This window comes from Myxocyprinus asiaticus, chromosome 4, assembly GCF_019703515.2.
Source record: "Myxocyprinus asiaticus isolate MX2 ecotype Aquarium Trade chromosome 4, UBuf_Myxa_2, whole genome shotgun sequence".
Classification (NCBI taxonomy): Eukaryota; Metazoa; Chordata; class Actinopteri; order Cypriniformes; family Catostomidae; genus Myxocyprinus; species Myxocyprinus asiaticus.
In genome coordinates this window covers 29,036,944-29,055,613 of record NC_059347.1, presented here as the reverse complement: position 1 = coordinate 29,055,613, position 18,670 = coordinate 29,036,944, and the positions used below count along the sequence as shown (strand labels likewise).

General features: G+C 37.0%; 2 protein-coding genes across 8 annotated transcripts in view; one reads left to right on the top strand and one right to left on the bottom strand.

Annotated features, from left to right (window-relative positions):
* The window catches only part of LOC127440153 (ataxin-2-like), a 30,641-nt gene extending 28,374 nt beyond the window's left edge, over nucleotides 1-2,267 (bottom strand). For 2 of the 7 annotated variants that reach the window (XM_051696596.1, XM_051696600.1), the window contains exon 1: nucleotides 1,767-2,267. In XM_051696596.1, the coding sequence (XP_051552556.1) occupies nucleotides 1,767-1,876 (110 nt within the window). In that variant the 5' untranslated portion in view covers nucleotides 1,877-2,267. Of the gene's footprint in view, nucleotides 1-664; nucleotides 905-1,766 lie in introns of those variants that run through there. The other 5 variants (XM_051696595.1, XM_051696598.1, XM_051696597.1 and 2 more) reach the window with 5 other exon arrangements.
* LOC127440155 (cilia- and flagella-associated protein 251-like) lies at nucleotides 1,625-18,668 on the top strand. Its single transcript, XM_051696602.1, has 21 exons — nucleotides 1,625-1,701; nucleotides 3,500-3,781; nucleotides 4,163-4,303; nucleotides 5,291-5,400; nucleotides 5,569-5,677; nucleotides 5,992-6,072; nucleotides 6,196-6,273; nucleotides 6,380-6,424; nucleotides 6,523-6,725; nucleotides 6,868-7,056; nucleotides 9,480-9,730; nucleotides 10,003-10,154; nucleotides 10,878-11,051; nucleotides 11,751-11,935; nucleotides 12,881-12,995; nucleotides 13,178-13,341; nucleotides 13,780-13,870; nucleotides 14,073-14,216; nucleotides 14,350-14,578; nucleotides 16,355-16,435; nucleotides 18,335-18,668. Exons 2-21 carry the CDS (start codon nucleotides 3,560-3,562, stop codon nucleotides 18,451-18,453), a joined length of 2,883 nt encoding a protein of 960 aa, XP_051552562.1. The 5' UTR covers nucleotides 1,625-1,701; nucleotides 3,500-3,559; the 3' UTR covers nucleotides 18,454-18,668.
* The last annotated feature ends 2 nt before the right edge of the window (nucleotides 18,669-18,670 follow it).

The following is an 18,670-nucleotide window of genomic DNA, read 5'->3' as shown; positions in this document are numbered from 1 at the left end:
CAGTCAGTTTAAATGAAATGAAATTATGCGTAAGGTATAGCGAAGACAAAACAATGTACAACCATGAGGACGCAGGGTCTCACAAGGTTAAAAAAAATGTAAGTAAAATTCAGTCAGGGGGCCCAGAACTCCTGGCTATGCCCTAGTTACTGGGATGAAAGGTGGAAAAGATATCAGTGGCCCACTACAATTCCGCTAGTATTGATGCAAGGTGCCCAGAGCAATATAAAGTCAGGAGGCCTACAATTCAAGGCTATGGCCCTGCACATTTAGGAAGAAATCGTATCAATGAGCAGGTAAAACAAAAGTGCACACTTCTAAGTCCTTCCAGTCAACTCAAATAAATTACAGAATAACAGCACTTTTTCAGCAGCAAGACTACACATCAAATGCTGCATTACATGCCGGGTATGGCTTCACTGCACCACTCACGAGTCACGACGCCCCAGTTCATAAGACTCTTGTTGTGAATCCCAGTTCTGTGTAAACAAGAATTACATTTTCCCCCGTGCAGTGCGCGACTATGTCATCATGCCAAAGGCCCCTCTGCCACTCAGCTGTCGGAATCAAAGTGACCAAGTATCTTTAGGCCTACATAACAATAAGAACCGTAATCTCATTTATTACATGGTAGTGCCAAATGCTCTAAAAGCAACATACTTACACAAATATCATGTTTCAAGGACGGTCTTCATACAAGCAACCCGTTGAAAACGTCAAGGTTGAGACAGTCGCCTGATTTACCCCTCTACTATCGTGCACGTGCTTGTGAGCGCGCGCTGCCTCTGATCTGAAATGAAATGCATGCGCCTCACAAGTAGTTGCATCAGTGAAATGCTCGTTTTCTAGCTGTACAGCTAAGGAAAACACGCATATCTAAGCTGACGTGCTCAAGTTAACCTAACAAAAGCGAACTGGTCACAAGGCTAGCTAATGTCATTCTCAATAGCGGCACAAGGAGCTGACATGTGACTTCTCATGTGGGGTGATGGATTCCCACAATGTCGATTCACGCCCCCAACACGTTTAAAAAAAATCAGCTGACACCCCTTAAAAACGCAGAGGTAGAAAGACGAGGTATATGAAGCCAAAAATATATGCTATGTATGGAGACTGAACCAAGTCAAAGCAAATTATATAACTGGGTAAAAATAATTTCACCATCGGCTAAAGACTTCTCTTGATTATATTTTCAGCAACCCCTAAATGACATCTAGCAAAGAAATAAACGGTCACGCGGATAAAACCGACTGATTAGTAACAGTATGAGCAAATAAATGTTGGCTAGTTAGCTGACTAAGCTAGCAATGCTAAGTTAAAGTGCAACGCTGCTGATTTCATGACTCTCAAATAATTTCTGTGAATATTTCTCATTTTCAGACGCATAATATAGGCGAAACGACGGAAAGCGTCATATTACACCGGCAGAGACACAACTCATCCTCAACGTGTTCGCCACACAAGACAACTGGCCCGTCTTTTATATTTAGGTAACAAAATGTCCATTCTCAGCTGTTTTTTTCCCCCCACAACTGCAATGGCCACCAAAATTTCCTGCGTCCATTAACGCGTGAATCCCTGCCCTGTGAACTTGGCCTAAATCGGCCTACTTGCGCTCAATCGCGCACGCTGCAACTTCACAACATGCATTAATAAGCTACGACACAAGTGCAGGCATGTAGCATGCCAAATCGGCCCCATGTAAGTAGATGCTCATCTGTCTTGTTAATTAAACCCCTCATATTTTTCCCGGTTTGGACACCCACCTGCCTATGTTCTGGCGTCCGCCGGCTCCCCCGGTGCCAGAGGCCGCAGCGGCTCCGCTGTTGCTTCCGCCGGGTTTGCGATTACCACCGGCCTGCGGCTTCATAGACATGGTGATCCCATAAACGACAACTTGAGCAGTTTTCTGACTGTTTGAAAAACGATACCCACCGCGGACGAGTGCGGAATATGGTATTTGACGTGTTAGCTGGCAGTCGATCTAGTGACAGCCAACGTGTAAAGCGACTCCTCCAGTAATTCAAGTCCACTAACGGTGCTACTTCAGATAGCGTTGCTGATTTATTTCCTCCTCAACGGAGACAAATTAGCATGTTTTGAAACAAACGCGAGGGTAATCCATATGCTTTTGGTGTCTATAAAAATACCAACTTGGTAATTATTATTATTTTTTTGTTGGCGATTTTAAGTGCGACATCTTCAGCACTATACACTGTTCACGCGGGGATTCTGCACTGACCGACAGAAACAATCTGAAAGCCACAAATCGTGGCGGAAGGATATATACACATCCCAGGAATGTGCGTACTCCTTTTGTTGCTTTTATTTATTTTGAAAGTGAAACTATTACCAGTCGTGCATATAAATATCCATCGAAGGTTATTTGTTATTCGGTTAATAGTGTAAATGAGATGAAAGCGAGTTTAGTGGAACGCGACTCTTAAGTACAGCGCACTATTTGCAGCAAATGGAATGATCCCTCTGAGCGGTTGTGATTTGACACTAGTAGGCCAGACGACTGTTGTAAAATACACTGTCAAATTCCATATGCACTTTATCATTTAATGCGTTTGATGTTTTGTTATGTGCACGTTCTTCTCTTAGCTTGTAGAACAATGAAATAATAATAATAAATAAATAAATAAATAAATAAAAACAATATGAGTTTGTGCTGTCAATCCAGTCCAATTTGAATGGTGTTGCTATTGCCCCCTTTGTTTAGCTCAGAATGACAGCAGGGTAAATTGACACTGAAACGGAAGTTTACACTTTTGTACATTTTAATTAGTCCTTTATAATTATAATTTGAAGCACCACACAAAGACAGTTTAGAAGAAAATTCAATAATACAGTTTGCTTTTTGTTTTTCATTTGAAAGACAAGAAACATACTCTTCCTAAATAGTAAAATGCAAGAGTTGTCATATTTATTTATTTATTTTATTTTTTCTCACAGACACTTTTTCTGCGGCTGATTACTGCATTCTGCACACATCGGTAAAAAAAACAAAAACAAAAAAAAACAAACAAAAAAATATATATATATATATATATATATATATATATATATATATATATATATATATATATATATATATATATATATATAATTTTTATTTATTTATTTATTTATTTATTTATTTTTTACCAAAATATTGTGTTTCTTGAGCCACCTGATACAGTTTGCTAATGTTTTGCTCTGGTTGTGATGCCATTGCCTGCTGCCCTCACACGTGACCGTATCTTAGCAACAGGATGCGTGTGTTATTCAAATGGATAGATGAACCAATCGCATTTTAAGACGTTCGTATTTGACTCACATTTGCAACATTCTCAAGTATTAACGCACGTCTGTTGGCTTATTACCCAGTTTCAACTTTGTACTTTTTTTAAGGACGCACTTTTGTCATACATAATTATTTTCGAGCGCTCAAAGTCAAAAAGTCTCTGGTTGTTCATTTTTGACATCTCGACTCTGCTTGTGGTTGGTGGTTCAGCTGGCAAGTTCTCCAACAGCAGGGATTTCACCCTGACACGTCTTTGGGTCGCAACGAGAAATGTCCACGGTGAACGGGACGGCCATTGGAACCCCATCTGATGGGACAGATGAAGAAACTCAAGGTGCAGGGCAACAGGGTGAAAATGAAGAAAGAAGTGAGGAGGCCGCAAAAGGAAGAACTGAAAGATCAGAACGAGAGGATATGGCGGACTCACAAGTTTACACAGCCACCTCATTGCCTGATATTCCCAAAGAGAACAGGACCAAATCTAATCCATTGGTAATAATTCAGAACAGGAGGCCTAGGCAATATGTTGTTTTATTTGTCACTTGAGAGAGTAAGCGTCTGCTTAAACATGAAAATGTGATATAGTCTATCTGAATTTTACATTTCACAATGACCAGTCATGTAGGCGAGGGTAGAAACATCAAGCATTAGAGTTTTAAAATCAGTTTTAGGGGCTAAAAATGCTTAGTACACACCTATCAGTAAAGACTGTTGTGTAGTTGTAGAAGTAATTATTACCATATTAAATGAGCACCATTTGATATTAGTAATGTAGGCTAAATAAGTCTGTTATAACTAATAAACACTATATCCACTATACCTCAGGTTCTTTATTCAGACCTGTATTTAAAACTTTGGCCTTTGTGCTTGCAGGTCCTTGATTGGGCCTATGGCATCAACCAAACCTTACCTGTTCTCAGCCTGCAGGATAAAGACAGGCTTGTCATCCTGTATGTTTGTGCTCATGTTGCTGTCGTGTACGATTACTCGTCCAATTCTCAGCATCTCTTACAAGTAAGACACTCATTTGCTTACAATCTCGGGAAGTATATGAAATGAAAGTTTAACTTGTACACTAAAAACCCTTATAAGTTGACTTCACTCTATTGAGTAAACTCGTTCTCTCAACTGAATTTAATAATGCTATCTCTAAAACTTGTGTAATTATGTTCACTTAACTTGGTTTTCACATAGAATGAACTTTCCTATTTAACGAGATCAAAGTAGACTTAACTTAGATTTGCTATTTAAATGTTGTTGTTTCTACTTAATCATTTTAATTGAATTAGCTCAAATTTAGCTCAAATAAAGAAGATTGGAACTGACTCTAAGTTAATCATTAAATACATTTATTACTCCACAAAAATGCATATAAACCTGTATTTCAGTTGCACATGCACAAGTTGACTGAGATAACAGGTTAACAAAGTCCAACTTTGCCAAAGGGGACACAGATCACTCTAATTGTGATGTCACACAAAACAACTATTTGTTTTTACAACAATTATTTGAATTCCCCCATATGTTCCCTTTGACCAAGGAAACATAATTATATGATTCAAGTGCAAGGGATTATGGGTATTCCCCATAGCCTCAATTTTGTACTCAATTGTTGGAGTTATTAACGCTTCAAATCTTAGGTCTATGGATTTTTAAGATAAGTAAGTTCAAGGAACATAGGTATTTGAGATATGAGCCCAAAAATGGACATTTCAAGTAATGTTTATTTAAGACAACTTTATTTTTCCAGTAATGACAACATTAGGGTTTACAGTAGCCTAAAACCTTAACTCTTGATCAACATAAAACATGCTGCATTTTTATCTTTAATGGTTAGAGTAAAGGGGTGCCTTTCACTTGTTGGATTAATGGTTACTTTGTACATTCACACAACTGTGTGTATGATTTACAATAATCCACCTAAACAGTGAATTTTTGGTGAATGCTCAATTTACAACCTGATATAAGTTATAACTAATTTGGTCTGTTTGCTGTCTACAGGGCCACTGCAGTCCAATCACCTGTTTGTGTGCTAGCGAGGACAGACGCTGGCTTGTGACAGCTGACAAGGGCCAAGAGAGTCTTGTTATCATATGGGACTCGTACACAGGGTAACACTGACCAAACTGGTAGAGTGTATTTGATTGTACACTGTATATTATTTTTGTTTATCTACCCTTATTTGACAGTCTTGCCTTTTACAATAAACATGCTTGAAAATGTTCTTTCCAAAAACCTGTTCCTATCCATTCAACAATGGTCTATAACATGTGTTGTAGGATTCCTGTACGGACATTGTTTGATTGTCATCCCGAAGGTGGAGTTTCTGCCTTGGCACTATCAAAGGATTCAAAATATCTGGTGACTGTTGGAGCTGGAATAGAGCAGGTTAGAAGCTCTACAGCTTTACAGTGGAGGACAATTTTGTGTAGTCTATGGGTTTTTTTTAATGTCTTATCTCTTTGTTTTATATATCATTGTTTATTGTACACCCACTCTAGGTATCTTATATCATCTTAAACACAATGTCCAAGAGTCATGTATTTCCATTTTCCAGCATCTAGCATAAGAGATCAGTTGTCTTTTAATGAAACTTGCATATATTCTTAATAAAAATGATAACAGTCAAAAGATCAAAATCACAAAATATTGTTGCTGGCCACAAATCCTCTGATTCACTATGTATTTTTTATATGCATCAGAGAGTGTGTATTTGGGATTGGACAAATGGAAGCGATAGCCCAGAATGCCAAGTTGACATCAGCCCACAATATGGTTGCCAGGTTGTATGGGGTTTGAGGAGCAGGAATGTCTTAATTCTGCATTTATTCTTCTTTCTTTATGAATATTGAATATTAGTCAAATTTTCATCTAACTTTTAATGAACTTTTTCCATGTTTTCCCAGACTCAAATACTTTTCAATCCCTCTGACAGCAAACAGTTGCTCAGCAACAGTAAAAATCAGGTTCTCTTCTTCAACTGGGTAAAAATTATTTACATAACCTTTGTAAGAATCATTTTAATTATGTTATTGATTTACTATTTTAGTTGTCTTTGCTGTGCATATGATAATACATTTTGTTGCTCAGGAAAGGGGACATCTGGAATACTCAGCTCCTGAAATGTCTAACAAGGTTAGCAGAATAACTATTCATCAAATTTTTATGTTCTGTTGTGATTGTATTCTGCTCTGCTTTTGGAATTGACCTCTTACAAATCCATCCCCATTCAGACCTTCAATGTGGTGTTAGGCTCCCTGAGCCAGTCTATCTTCCACTGTAATGGTGTGCAGGCTTTTACGGCCACCTCAGCTGGGAATATAGTTCTTTGGGACAAGCAGAGTAAGTCTGTCTCACGTCAACCCCTAGTGAGGAAAGTCATAAAAATCATCCCTCTCCAGAATCAAGGAATCTCTGTATTGACTTTGATTGACAGGTATAAATGATACATATGTACACACATGTATGGCACATAAATACATTTTAAGTTTCCAATTAAAACCACCATCAGTAAATTAAAGTTGCAAGGTTTTCCGTTGTTGTACTTTACTCTTTGTATGCTTTTTTTCTTTCTGTAGTTTTATAGTTACTGGTGATGTGAATGGGCACATCAAATTCTATGATGAAAATCTCAAGCTCATCATCTTGTACAAAGAATTTAGTTTGGATCCCATTAGATCCATTTCCTTTTCCAAAGAAATGACCTCCACTAACAGCCTAGGATATCAGGAAGACTGCACGCTGAATGCCAAACCATTAATCATAAGGTGAGGGTCCCTTGCATATTGTCACGTATTCCCTGTGTTTTTTCTGTCACGTATTCCCTGTGTTTTTGTGACGAGGCAGACGAGGAATGAGGATCTAAATGCAGCTTTAATGAAAAACAAAAGATGAACAAAGTAACTCAGAATAAATCTAAATGAAAACACAGGGAAAACGTGACACATATAATAGGTTGCTGCTTTCAAAAAGATCCCAAATGTATTATCGCAAATGTGGCATAACAAAATAACATGTTCTAATATGTTGTCTTCCACAAACCCCTGTTTCCAATAGAAAATTTTCCTCCAATTAATGGTATAGTTCACCCAAAAATGAAAAATCTCTCATGATTTACTCAGTCTCATGCCATCCCAGATGTGTATGACTTTCTTTCTTCAGCAGAACACAAATGAAGATTTTTGGAAGACTATCTCAGCTCTGTTGGTCTATACAATGCAAGTGGATGGTGATCAGCACTTTTTGAGGGGGATCAGTTCACGCTGCCTCTCGTGTGACGGAAGCACGCTGACATGTTCAATTGAAAGCAAAACTAATGAAGCTTGGGAACAGAGTTCTTTTGTAAACAAATCGAGATGCACTTCCGGTTGTATCGCGTCAGTTTTCATGTGAAAATGCCAACGTGCTTGTGCCATGCAAGATGCTGCTTGAAATGATTCCCCTGATGGGCGCGCATTGGAGAGTGACTGGAAGTAAACATTTATAGTGAAAAGGACTTAAATATTGACCTGCTTCTCACCCAAAGCGATCATATTGCTTTTGAAGACATTAATTTAAACCATTTGAGTCGTATAGATTATTTTACCATGACCGTCTGTGCTTTTTTTGAAGATTTAAAGTGCTGATCACCATCCACTTGCATTGTATGGACCTACAGAGCTGAGATATCCACTAAAATCTTTGTTTGTGTTCTGCTGAAAAAAAAAAGTCATACACATCTGGGATGGCATGAGAGTGAGTACATGAGATAAAAAGATTTATTTGGTAATAAATATATATACCCATATAATGCATTTTGTGACATACCTCAGCAGAACATTTAAGATACATTTCAAGTCAAATTAAAACCAAAAGCTGCTAACATGAGTTCAGAGCTTAGATTAGATTGATCCTTCTGTAGAGCACTGCTTATTTAGATGTTACATTTATTCAGTGCTTAAAGGGATAGTTCACCATAAAAATGAAAATTCCCTCATCATTTACTCCATGCCATCCCAGATGTGTATGACTTTATTTCTTCTGCAGAACACAAACAAAGATTTTTAGAAGAATTTCAGCTCTGTAGGTCCTCACAATGCAAGTGAATGTGTGCCAAAATTTTGAAACTCCAAAATCCACATAAAGGGAGCATAAAGGTAATCCACACAACTCCAGTGGTTAAAGCCATGTGTTCAGACACAATATGAAAGGTGTGGGTGAGAAACAGATCATTTTTTGTCTTAAATTGTCCTCCCTGACCAGTAGGGGGCGATATGCAAGAAGGATGTGACTCACCAAAAACAGAAGGAGGAGAATGAGAAAGTGAAAGTAAAGTGGAAATTGACTGAGCAAGTAGGAGAATGTATAGTAAAAAAAGAACTTAAACATTGATCTGTTTCTCACCCACACCTATCAAATCGCTTCAGAATATATGGATTTAACTACCAGAGTCATCTGGAGTACTTTTATGTTGCCCATATGTGGATTTTGGAGATTCAGAATTTTGGCACCATTCACTTACATTGTATGGACCTAAAGAGTTGAGAAAAACTTCAGCAGAAGAAAGAAAGTCACACACATATGGGATGGCATGAGGGCGAGTAAATTATGAGAGAATTTTCATTTTTGGGTGAACTAATCCTTTAATCTGTTTCTCAAATAATTCAATACACTATGCACTTGCACTATATACCATGCCCTCAGCCATCTAGTGTATAAATGTTCAAATACTGTCCCAAATGGGAACACTAATGTTTTTACTACACAGAAGCACTCGCTGTTTTTCAGCTGATGGAAGTGGCATTTTAAATGCATCCAATGTGCTGCCTTTAGTGCGTTAGCCAAATTCAGTTCAACACAAATAACATAAATATTCACACAGCGTGGGGTAATGGCAAAGCATTCAACTTACAAATGCAGGGTGCTGTCTTCACAGAAGTTTCGGTAGTTGCCACATTCACGGTTAATAACAATTGTTTTGTCAGGCCAGCATCACGGACAGGTAACACTCATTCCACATGTTTTTTCAGTTGATGTAGTACATCATCTGTTTACTCTTAGTACACTTCTTTTTGTTGCATTTTTAGTGTGAACATACTATTCATACTACTTGCACTACAATATGGCGTAAAAAAGTGCAGATGTATGCGATTTGGAATGCGCCTTAGTTTCAAGAATATAATATAATACTATAATGTCCTTCCATTTACAGAAATTTTGTGCTCTCTACGACCCGTGCAACTGTAGTACATGTAAATGCACAGAGAAATTTTCCACTGACTCTCCTGGAGGAACATGCAGAACCTCTGGAAGCAGTTGCCTGCCACCCCAAACAACCACTAGTAGCTATGGGCAGCTATAGTGGCACCATTAAGGTTTGGAATTATGAACGTAAAGAGGCTGTCTGCAGCAGAGTCTTCCAGCCCCACAAACACATCCAGTGTATTACCTATGATCCACAAGGTGAACTACAAAAGAACTATGGTCTTCAACCTTGTCCTGTTATTATTAGCCAGGGCTACAGATACTACATGACAACGAGTTGTGTTCTTTTGATAAAAATATAATGTTTATTTTATTTATATACAAATAGACATGTCACTAACATTGTCTAATTTAATAGACTGTTTAGACATGAAGTAAATACAAACAACAAATGCATCCTTACCATCTATTAGAACTATTTTTATGATGACATGTTTGTATGCATGTTATGTGAATTTGTCTTGTTCTAGGTTTTTACTTGGCAGTGGGCTATGCCAGTGGGGTTTTGCAGGTTCTTGATGCTAGTACACTTCAGAGTGCTGGTGAACAGTGTTTGCAGTACAGTCAGGATGGCATTACCCACCTCACTTTCTCCCAGGACTCACTCTATCTTGCAGCTGCGGTTAGTATGAGTTTATTGCATTCATTAGGAGTTAAATAAGAATACCAACATCAATTTAGTAAGTGACACATCTCAGCCTTTTGGATACTTTAAAACCCTTTTTTACTGTGGTTACGCTTTTAACTTGCTCCAGTCAGTACTGTTTTATTGTTCTGTATCCCTTTATCTCATCACTTTTTGACGAATATTAGCTGTGTGTACTGTTCAGTAGTTTAAATTGTGTCCTTTGTAGTTTCTGATGAAATTGACAGATATGTTCAGTCCCGTGTGAATGTGTGTCATTCCTATATTAGTATAGATGTCCTCAGTAAATTCTAGCATCAATAAAATTAAGTTGTTTTTAACATTCAGTTTGCTAGATATTCTGGGATAAAACACATTGTACTATGAAAACATACTGTAACTTTCAGAGCTCAAAATGTCCTTTCCAATGAAAAAAGGCCATTTATTAAAGAGATTGCTTGCAAGAAAAAAGATGTTTGGGAGAATGTCCCCCTTCACTGTATAGAAAAAGAGCAGGGGAGACATTCTTCAAAATGTCTCTTATGTTCCGTGAAAAACACTTACACATCAACAACGGCTATTTGGTATTCATAAACTTGGCCCATCTAACTTTACTAACATTTTAGGTGGACCTAAAAAAATAAAAAATAAAAATAAATAAAAATAAATTTGTATTTTATTGGATAATCAGATTCCCCATTTGTATTCCTCTCATACCAGGACACTGGAAAGGCTGTAACGTTTCTCTGTCGATGTAAAGAGGGGACCCAGGAGATTTGGAAGTACCAGGGCAGGCACCACTCCCATTACAAACCCATTCTGGACCTACTTTTTGGAGTGGATTTAGACAGCAATCAGCCTCGCCTCCTCTCTCTTGGCATGGATCGCAGGCTGGTAAGTTCCTGAGTTACTGATATTAGGCACTGTGTGCCATTGATCATCATGGAGTGTGAAGGCTTTAAGTTGTCTGAATATGTCAGATCTTGATGCCTTGTGTAGAGTGCCACCATGTATGTTTTCCAGCAGTGTGAAGCCCCGGTCACACTACACTTTGCACTTCATTCACTCCCATGTACCAAAATGTATCGTAATGCAGGAAATGAAAATGTAAGCTTATGCAAAGAAATATTGCATTCTGCTGTGGAGAAAAGTTAAAGTTTGTTGAACTCAGACCTGCGAATCTGGATGACAAGAGATCACGTGACCATTAGAAGATGGAAACGTCACACAATGACCTCTTTGCTTAAAACAAAAATACATATTTCAAAGCTGCATGTTTTATTTTTGCAGGAAGGTGAGTAGACAATATATTTTCACATTTTGAATGTACAATTATTTGTTATTTGTGATGTATTATTTACTAGAACCAGAGGCCCTGCCACATGAGTGTCAAAGACTTATGTGACTGCTCCTTGAGGCTCCAAGATGTCACCTAAACCCCAATACCCTACCTAAGATCTGCCTGTCAAATTTAGAAACACTTCAAATGTGACTTTTACTTGTCTAAGAAGAGCTCATTTAAAATTGACTCTTGCTGTTTAACTTGCTGAGCTGTGTTAAATATATCACAACTACCATGTCTGTTCTTAACAGGTGGAGTACGATCTTCAGAACAGTGCTGAACATGAGTTGTTCATTTTAAGTTCTGATCGAATCGAGCAGAGTGCTGTACCCACCTGCATGGTCTGGTATCCTCCTTTGACACCTGAACATTTCCTCCTTATAGCTTCCAATCTGTATAAAATGAAGCTCTTCAATGCTACCTCCAAAATGTGCAGGTTTGCAATTAAAAGCTGTGTTTAGCCTATTAAGTTATATTTTTGTACATTTACATCATTAGAAACTACAGTGGCAACATGCAAATAATGATCATGATTTTAAGTAAAGAAAAATTAGGACATCCTAAAGGATTTTTATTTGATGTCTTTAATAAGTTACTGCAGAGAAAAAAAGAGTACAGTCTTCATTGATTAGTTTATTGAATAATTTCAAATTAACCAGAAGCCAAACCATTCTGTCTAAAAGTGATTTGTGGAAAAACAAAAATGGGGAAATGAATAAATAAACCTAAAAATGGGTAATAGAATGGAATTTTAAGGGTATTTTGTTCGCCTTCTGACCAAAAAGGAAATAATTTAAGGGAAATTGTTTAATTATTCTGTTAAGATAAACAGCTTTATTATGAATATAGCCAAAGACTAAAATGTAAAGGAAATCTGGGGAGAATTTTCATCTGAAATATGTTTTTCAGGGGAAATGACTTAATGTTAAGTTAGGTAATACTAACTTAAAGGTCAATGGATTTGCAGTTCTACTGAAGCTCCTTATAATGAAATTGATTCTCAACCAAATGTGCTTGAAATTAAGAGAAAATCTGTTTTATTTTTAAAGTAACTTTAACTTTCTCATGTTTAGTTATTATTATTGATAGTTACTACAGAAGTATATTACACACAAAAAGTTATTTCAATATTTCACATAATTAGTTGCTATGTAGGATATGCTGATCTGAACAGCACTGAATTTCAAATGAAACATTTTCTACTCTAGGTAAGCAACATATATTTTTTAACAGTTTTCATATGAGTGGGCTGAGCAGCTGCAGCTCTGCAGTATCAGGTTAATAATGATCTTAGAGTTATCTTAGGGGATCATTTCTAATCTCTGAAAAATATCAGAAACATTTTGTGAATCTGTCCGTGATTGTGTGATTGTCTGTGCAGAAAAACACTCCTTGGGCCCTCTTATGGTTCTCCAGTGAAAAAGATGGCCATCCTACCCACATCTAAGGGCGGAGATCCTAATTCTTGTTATATGGCATATATAACACAAGATAAGGTATAATGTGTTTCAAGCCACGTGATGAAACCATACATAAAATGTATGACTCAAACAGTATATAAATTGATCACTAATCTTACCACTGGTCAGTTTCTATCATCATAAGCCATTATGCCAGGTTTATTGCTAATTCTATGACTTGAGCTTCTACATTTCATTCCTGTATTCTCTCCATGCAGATTGGCATTCAGATTCTGCCTCTGGATGGAAACCCCCACAAGTCTTTCGCAATGGTCTGTCACTCAACAGGCGTTTCCACTCTGGCTTGCTCTTATGATGGTAGATACGCTTTCACTGCTGGAGGACCAGACTGCACTGTCTTTTCATGGGAGCTCTGTTTATCGTAGGTTTGGAGAACATGCACCCTGACAACGAACTGAAAAACATTAAAAACAATATTTCAAAATGTATTATACTGATATGACTTTTTTGTGGTGGAGATTTTCAGACACCATCAAAGTTTTGAAAACCTAAAATGGTATAGATTATTAGGGACAAATGTAATCTTGCCATTTACCAATAAAAGTATGTTACTTATTAGTTTATTGTTTGCTGGTTCCTAAGTTGTTTATTTCTCCAATACAACTCTTTCCTTATGTGAGATTTCTTACTTGCGGCTTGACATAAATTGTATGATGGCAAGATGTGTAAATCATAGAAATGTATTAAAAGTTAGACAGTTATATGCAACAGTTTATTGTCTCACCCACACCACAAAAAGAGGTGACAGAACCTGATTGTGTCAATCAGTTCTTTTTATTAATTTCTAAATTACCTGCAGATCATTAGAGGCATCAGCTGCTCTAGGAGGACAAGACATGGTGCCCTTCATAAATCTTCTGGAGGGAGGGAAAGATGGACAGCTCTTCAGGGTTTGAGCTCTCATTTTAATGCTTTCCTTTTGTCTTGTTATACTGTAAATCAAAAAATTATTTCTAATATAAAACTGTCACTAAACATTTTAAGCAGTTACATTAACTATTGACTCAATTCAGAAAGTCTCATCATAATATTCCTTTAACATGTTTGCATTCCTACAAATTCCACTGCAAATTTTATGATTTTTTCCATTAGGAAATGGAGGAATATTTTTACTACTGTCAACTACGGAATCAGGACCTCGACACCATGGAAACACGGCTTGTATCCACACGCATATCTCTAGCTGATGTGCCCTTTTTAATGAGAGCTCTTGGCTTCTATCCCACCGAACAAGAGGTATAAACATTTCTGCAATCACAAATTCACTCTGTCATTCAGATCTGTCATCGATGGGTAGACTAGCAGCCAATCTGTTGTCTGGATGAACTACAAAAACCTTTTATCAACGCAAGGTTTCACGTTGTTGCAGCTGGAAGACATGCAGAATGAGGTGAAGTTCAGCTGTTATGCTGAAACCAGAAATTATGTGACGGACATCGATTTAGAGGAGTTCATTAAGCTCTATGTCAACCACCGACCTGTCGCTGGCATTTCCAGACAGGAGCTGTGCAATGCCTTCCAGGTGCTTGGAAGACCAGATGAGGGGGGCAGATATGCTATTGCCAGAGATGGATTGCTGGAGTTACTACAGGCTAGAGGTAAATACTTTTATTTATTTATTTATTTATTCTCCCCAATTTGGAATGCCCAATTCCCAGTGCGCTTTAATTCCTCATTGTGGCCTTAATCCGGGTGGCGGAGGACGAATCTCAGTTGCCTCTGAGAATGTGGAGGCTTCACGCTATTCTCAATGGTATCAACACACAACTCACCACACGCCCAACCGAGAGCGATAACCACACATTATAGCGGCCATGAGGAGGTTACCCCAGGTGACTCTACCCTCCCTAGCAACTGGGCCAATTTGGTTGCTTAGGAGACCTGGCTGGAGTCACTCAGCACGCCCTAGATTCGAACTTGCGACTCCAGGGGTGGTAGTCAGCGTCTTTACTCGCTGAGCTACCCAGGACCCCTGGTAAATACTTTTATGAGCTTTACTGGTACTTTACATTTTATACCTGGGATGTAAGATAACAGAGATATGATTGTTATAATTAACAGAGAGAGACTTATGGAAGCCCATTTCCAAATTGCTTAGCTAAGTCATAATAATAAAATACAAATTCATGTTTTTTTATTTTTTTTATAAAAAGTCATAATTATGACACAATTTTTAGATAAAAAGTTATTATTTTGAGATGTCAAAATTATGAGATAAAAAAGTTATAATTATGAGATACAAAGTCAAAATGATGAGATAAAATGTCGAAATTATGAGATGCTAAGACATAAATATGAGATGCTAAATCATAATTATGAGATGCTAAGCCGTAATTATCAGATACTAATCATAATTATGAGATGCTAAGTAATAATTTCGAGATAATAAATCATGATTATGAGATGCTAAATCGTAATTATGAGATGCTAAATCATGATTGAGTTGCTAAGTTATAATTTTGAGATACTAAATCATAATTATGAGTTACTTGGTCATAATTTTGAGATACTAAATCATAATTATGAGTTGCTAAGTCATAATTCTGAGAGACCGAATCATAATTTTGATATACTAAATCATAATTATGAGATGCTAAATAATCATTTTAAGATGCTAAATCATAATTTTGAGATACTAAATCATAATGATGAGATGCTAAATCATGATGATGAGATACTAAATCATAATTATGAGATGCTATGTCATAAATATGATATACTAATGATATACTAAATCATAATTTTAAGATGCTAAATCATAAGTATGAGATGCTAAATCATGATTATGAGTTGCTAAGCCAATTTTGAGATGCTAAATCGTAATTCTGAGATTCTAAATCATTAGACGCTAAATCATGATTATGAGTTGCTAAGTAAATTTTGAGATGCTAAACCATAATTATGACAACTTTTTATCTCATAGTTTTGACTTTTAATCAAATTTTTTTAAATCTCATAATTATGACTTTTTATCTCAAATTTGTGATATTGTATCTCATAATATTATTTTCTTTCAAAATAATGGCTTTTTGATATCAAAATTATTCATTTGTATCTCATAATTTTAACTTAATATTCAAAATTATTCATTTGTATGTCATAATTATAATTTACCAAAGCACAATTGTTTTACAGGGCATAAATGGGCTTTCATATTACTCTGTAACAGCAAACACCGTAAATATTAATTTAACAATAATTAAAATACAAATCCTTCTGTGGTGTTTCTGATGAAACATTTACAAACACAGAACTAGGTTCTGATAAAACTCTCTTGTACTGTACATACAGTACATTACAGAATTTTTTTAACTCTTGTTGAACAAGTGATTTCTTTGATAATTAAATTGAGTACATTTGTATGTTAACTTAAGGTGAACACATGACTGAGGATGAGTTGGCTGACTGCTTTACAGCACTTTTAGGTGTCAGTTCAGAGGGAGGCATTTGCACAGGTATGTAGAAGTCCCGTGAACCACTATATTCTGTTTATTGTTGTGACTTCCTGTTGGTCAAATTCTTATTATAGTTTGGAGTTTTGTGGTATATTCTATCAGAATTATTTTTTTTTTTTTTGAGTAAAGGGAATCCAGAGGGAACGTGTATGATAAAGTGCACTTTGTCTTTACAGATGCCCTACTATATACAGGTGCATCTCAATAAATTAGAATGTCATGGAAAAGTTAATTTATTTCAGTAATTCAACTCAAATTGTGAAACTCATGTATTAAATAAATTCAGTGCACACAGACTGAAGTAGTTTAAGTCTTTGGTTCTTTTAATTGTGATGATTTTGGCTCACATTTAACAAAAACCCACCAATTCACTATCTCAAAAAATTAGAATACATCATAAGACCAATAAAAAAAAACATTTTTAGTGAATTGTTGGCCTTCTGGAAAGTATGTTCATTTACTGTATATGTACTCAATACTTGGTAGGGGCTCATTTTGCTTTAATTACTGCCTCAATTCGGCGTGGCATGGATGTGATCAGTTTGTGGCACTGCTGAGGTGGTATGGAAGCCCAGGTTTCTTTGACAGTGGCCTTCAGCTCATCTGCATTTTTTGGTCTCTTGTTTCTCATTTTCCTCTTGACAATACCCCATAGATTCTCTATGGGGTTCAGGTCTGGTGAGTTTGCTGGCCAGTCAAGCACACCAACACCATGGTCATTTAACCAACTTTTGGTGCTTTTGGCAGTGTGGGCAGGTGCCAAATCCTGCTGGGAAATGAAATCAGCATCTTTAAAAAGCTGGTCAGCAGAAGGAAGCATGAAGTGCTCCAAAATTTCTTGGTAAATGGGTGCAGTGACTTTGGTTTTCAAAAAACACAATGGACCAACACCAGCAGATGACATTGCACCCCAAATCATCACAGACTGTGGAAACTTAACACTGGACTTCAAGCAACTTGGGCTATGAGCTTCTCCACCCTTCCTCCAGACTCTAGGACCTTGGTTTACAAATGAAATACAAAACTTGCTCTCATCTGAAAAGAGGACTTTGGACCACTGGGCAACAGTCCAGTTCTTCTTCTCCTCAGCCCAGGTAAGACGCCTCTGACGTTGTCTGTGGTTCAGGAGTGGCTTAACAAGAGGAATACGACAACTGTAGCCAAATTCCTTGACACGTCTGTGTGTCAGTCCATTCCTTGTGAAGTTCAGCCAAATTCTTGAATCGATTTTGCTTGACAATCGTAAGGCTGCGGTTCTCTCGGTTGGTTGTGCATCTTTTTCTTCCACACTTTTTCCTTCCACTCAACTTTCTGTTAACATGCTTGGATACAGCACTCTGTGAACAGCCAGCTTCTTTGGCAATGAATGTTTGTGGCTTACCCTCCTTGTGAAGGGTGTCAATGATTGTCTTCTGGACAACTGTCAGATCAGCAGTCTTCCCCATGATTGTGTAGCCTAGTGAACCAAACTGAGAGACCATTTTGAAGGCTCAGGAAACCTTTGCAGGTGTTTTGAGTTGATTGGCATGTCACCATATTCTAATTTTTTGAGATAGTGAATTGGTGGGTTTTTGTTAAATGTGAGCCAAAATCATCATAATTAAAAGAACCAAAGACTTAAACTACTTCAGTCTGTGTGCACTGAATTTATTTAATACATGAGTTTCACAATTTGAGTTGTATTACTGAAATAAATGAACTTTTCCACGACATTCTAATTTATTGAGATGCACCTGTATTTGAATGATCTCTACTATTATAACAGCATAATCATGCTAGTATCTTTGATATCTTGGGAATGCCAAGGACTGTTAAAATAAAATACAAAGTGAATTGCAAAATATATGAATGTGTTTATCTCAAGCATTGTTCAACTTGAACTGTGTATGTGTCTGATAGATTCAGAGTCTCTGCTGGAGAGTTTGCTACCTCCTGAAATCACCATGGAGACATTTGCTACAGATGTCCTGGGATTTTCTGCAGTCACGCAGGAGCTTCCTCAAGAAGACGACACATAACGTGCAACAGCTAAATTGTCCATTTGAACTATTCTAAAATGTATACTTGATGCAAAGAAAGAAATGTATTATTTGTAGTCTGTGTAGTGGAACAATGTAATGTTTTTTGTTGTCACCGGGCTGCTATTTCGGTGTAATTTTTACTTTTCAGAAACGCACTGGCAGAAGAAAGTTAAATGCGAACAGTCAAGTGGAAATAAATGTTTTTAATTCAACA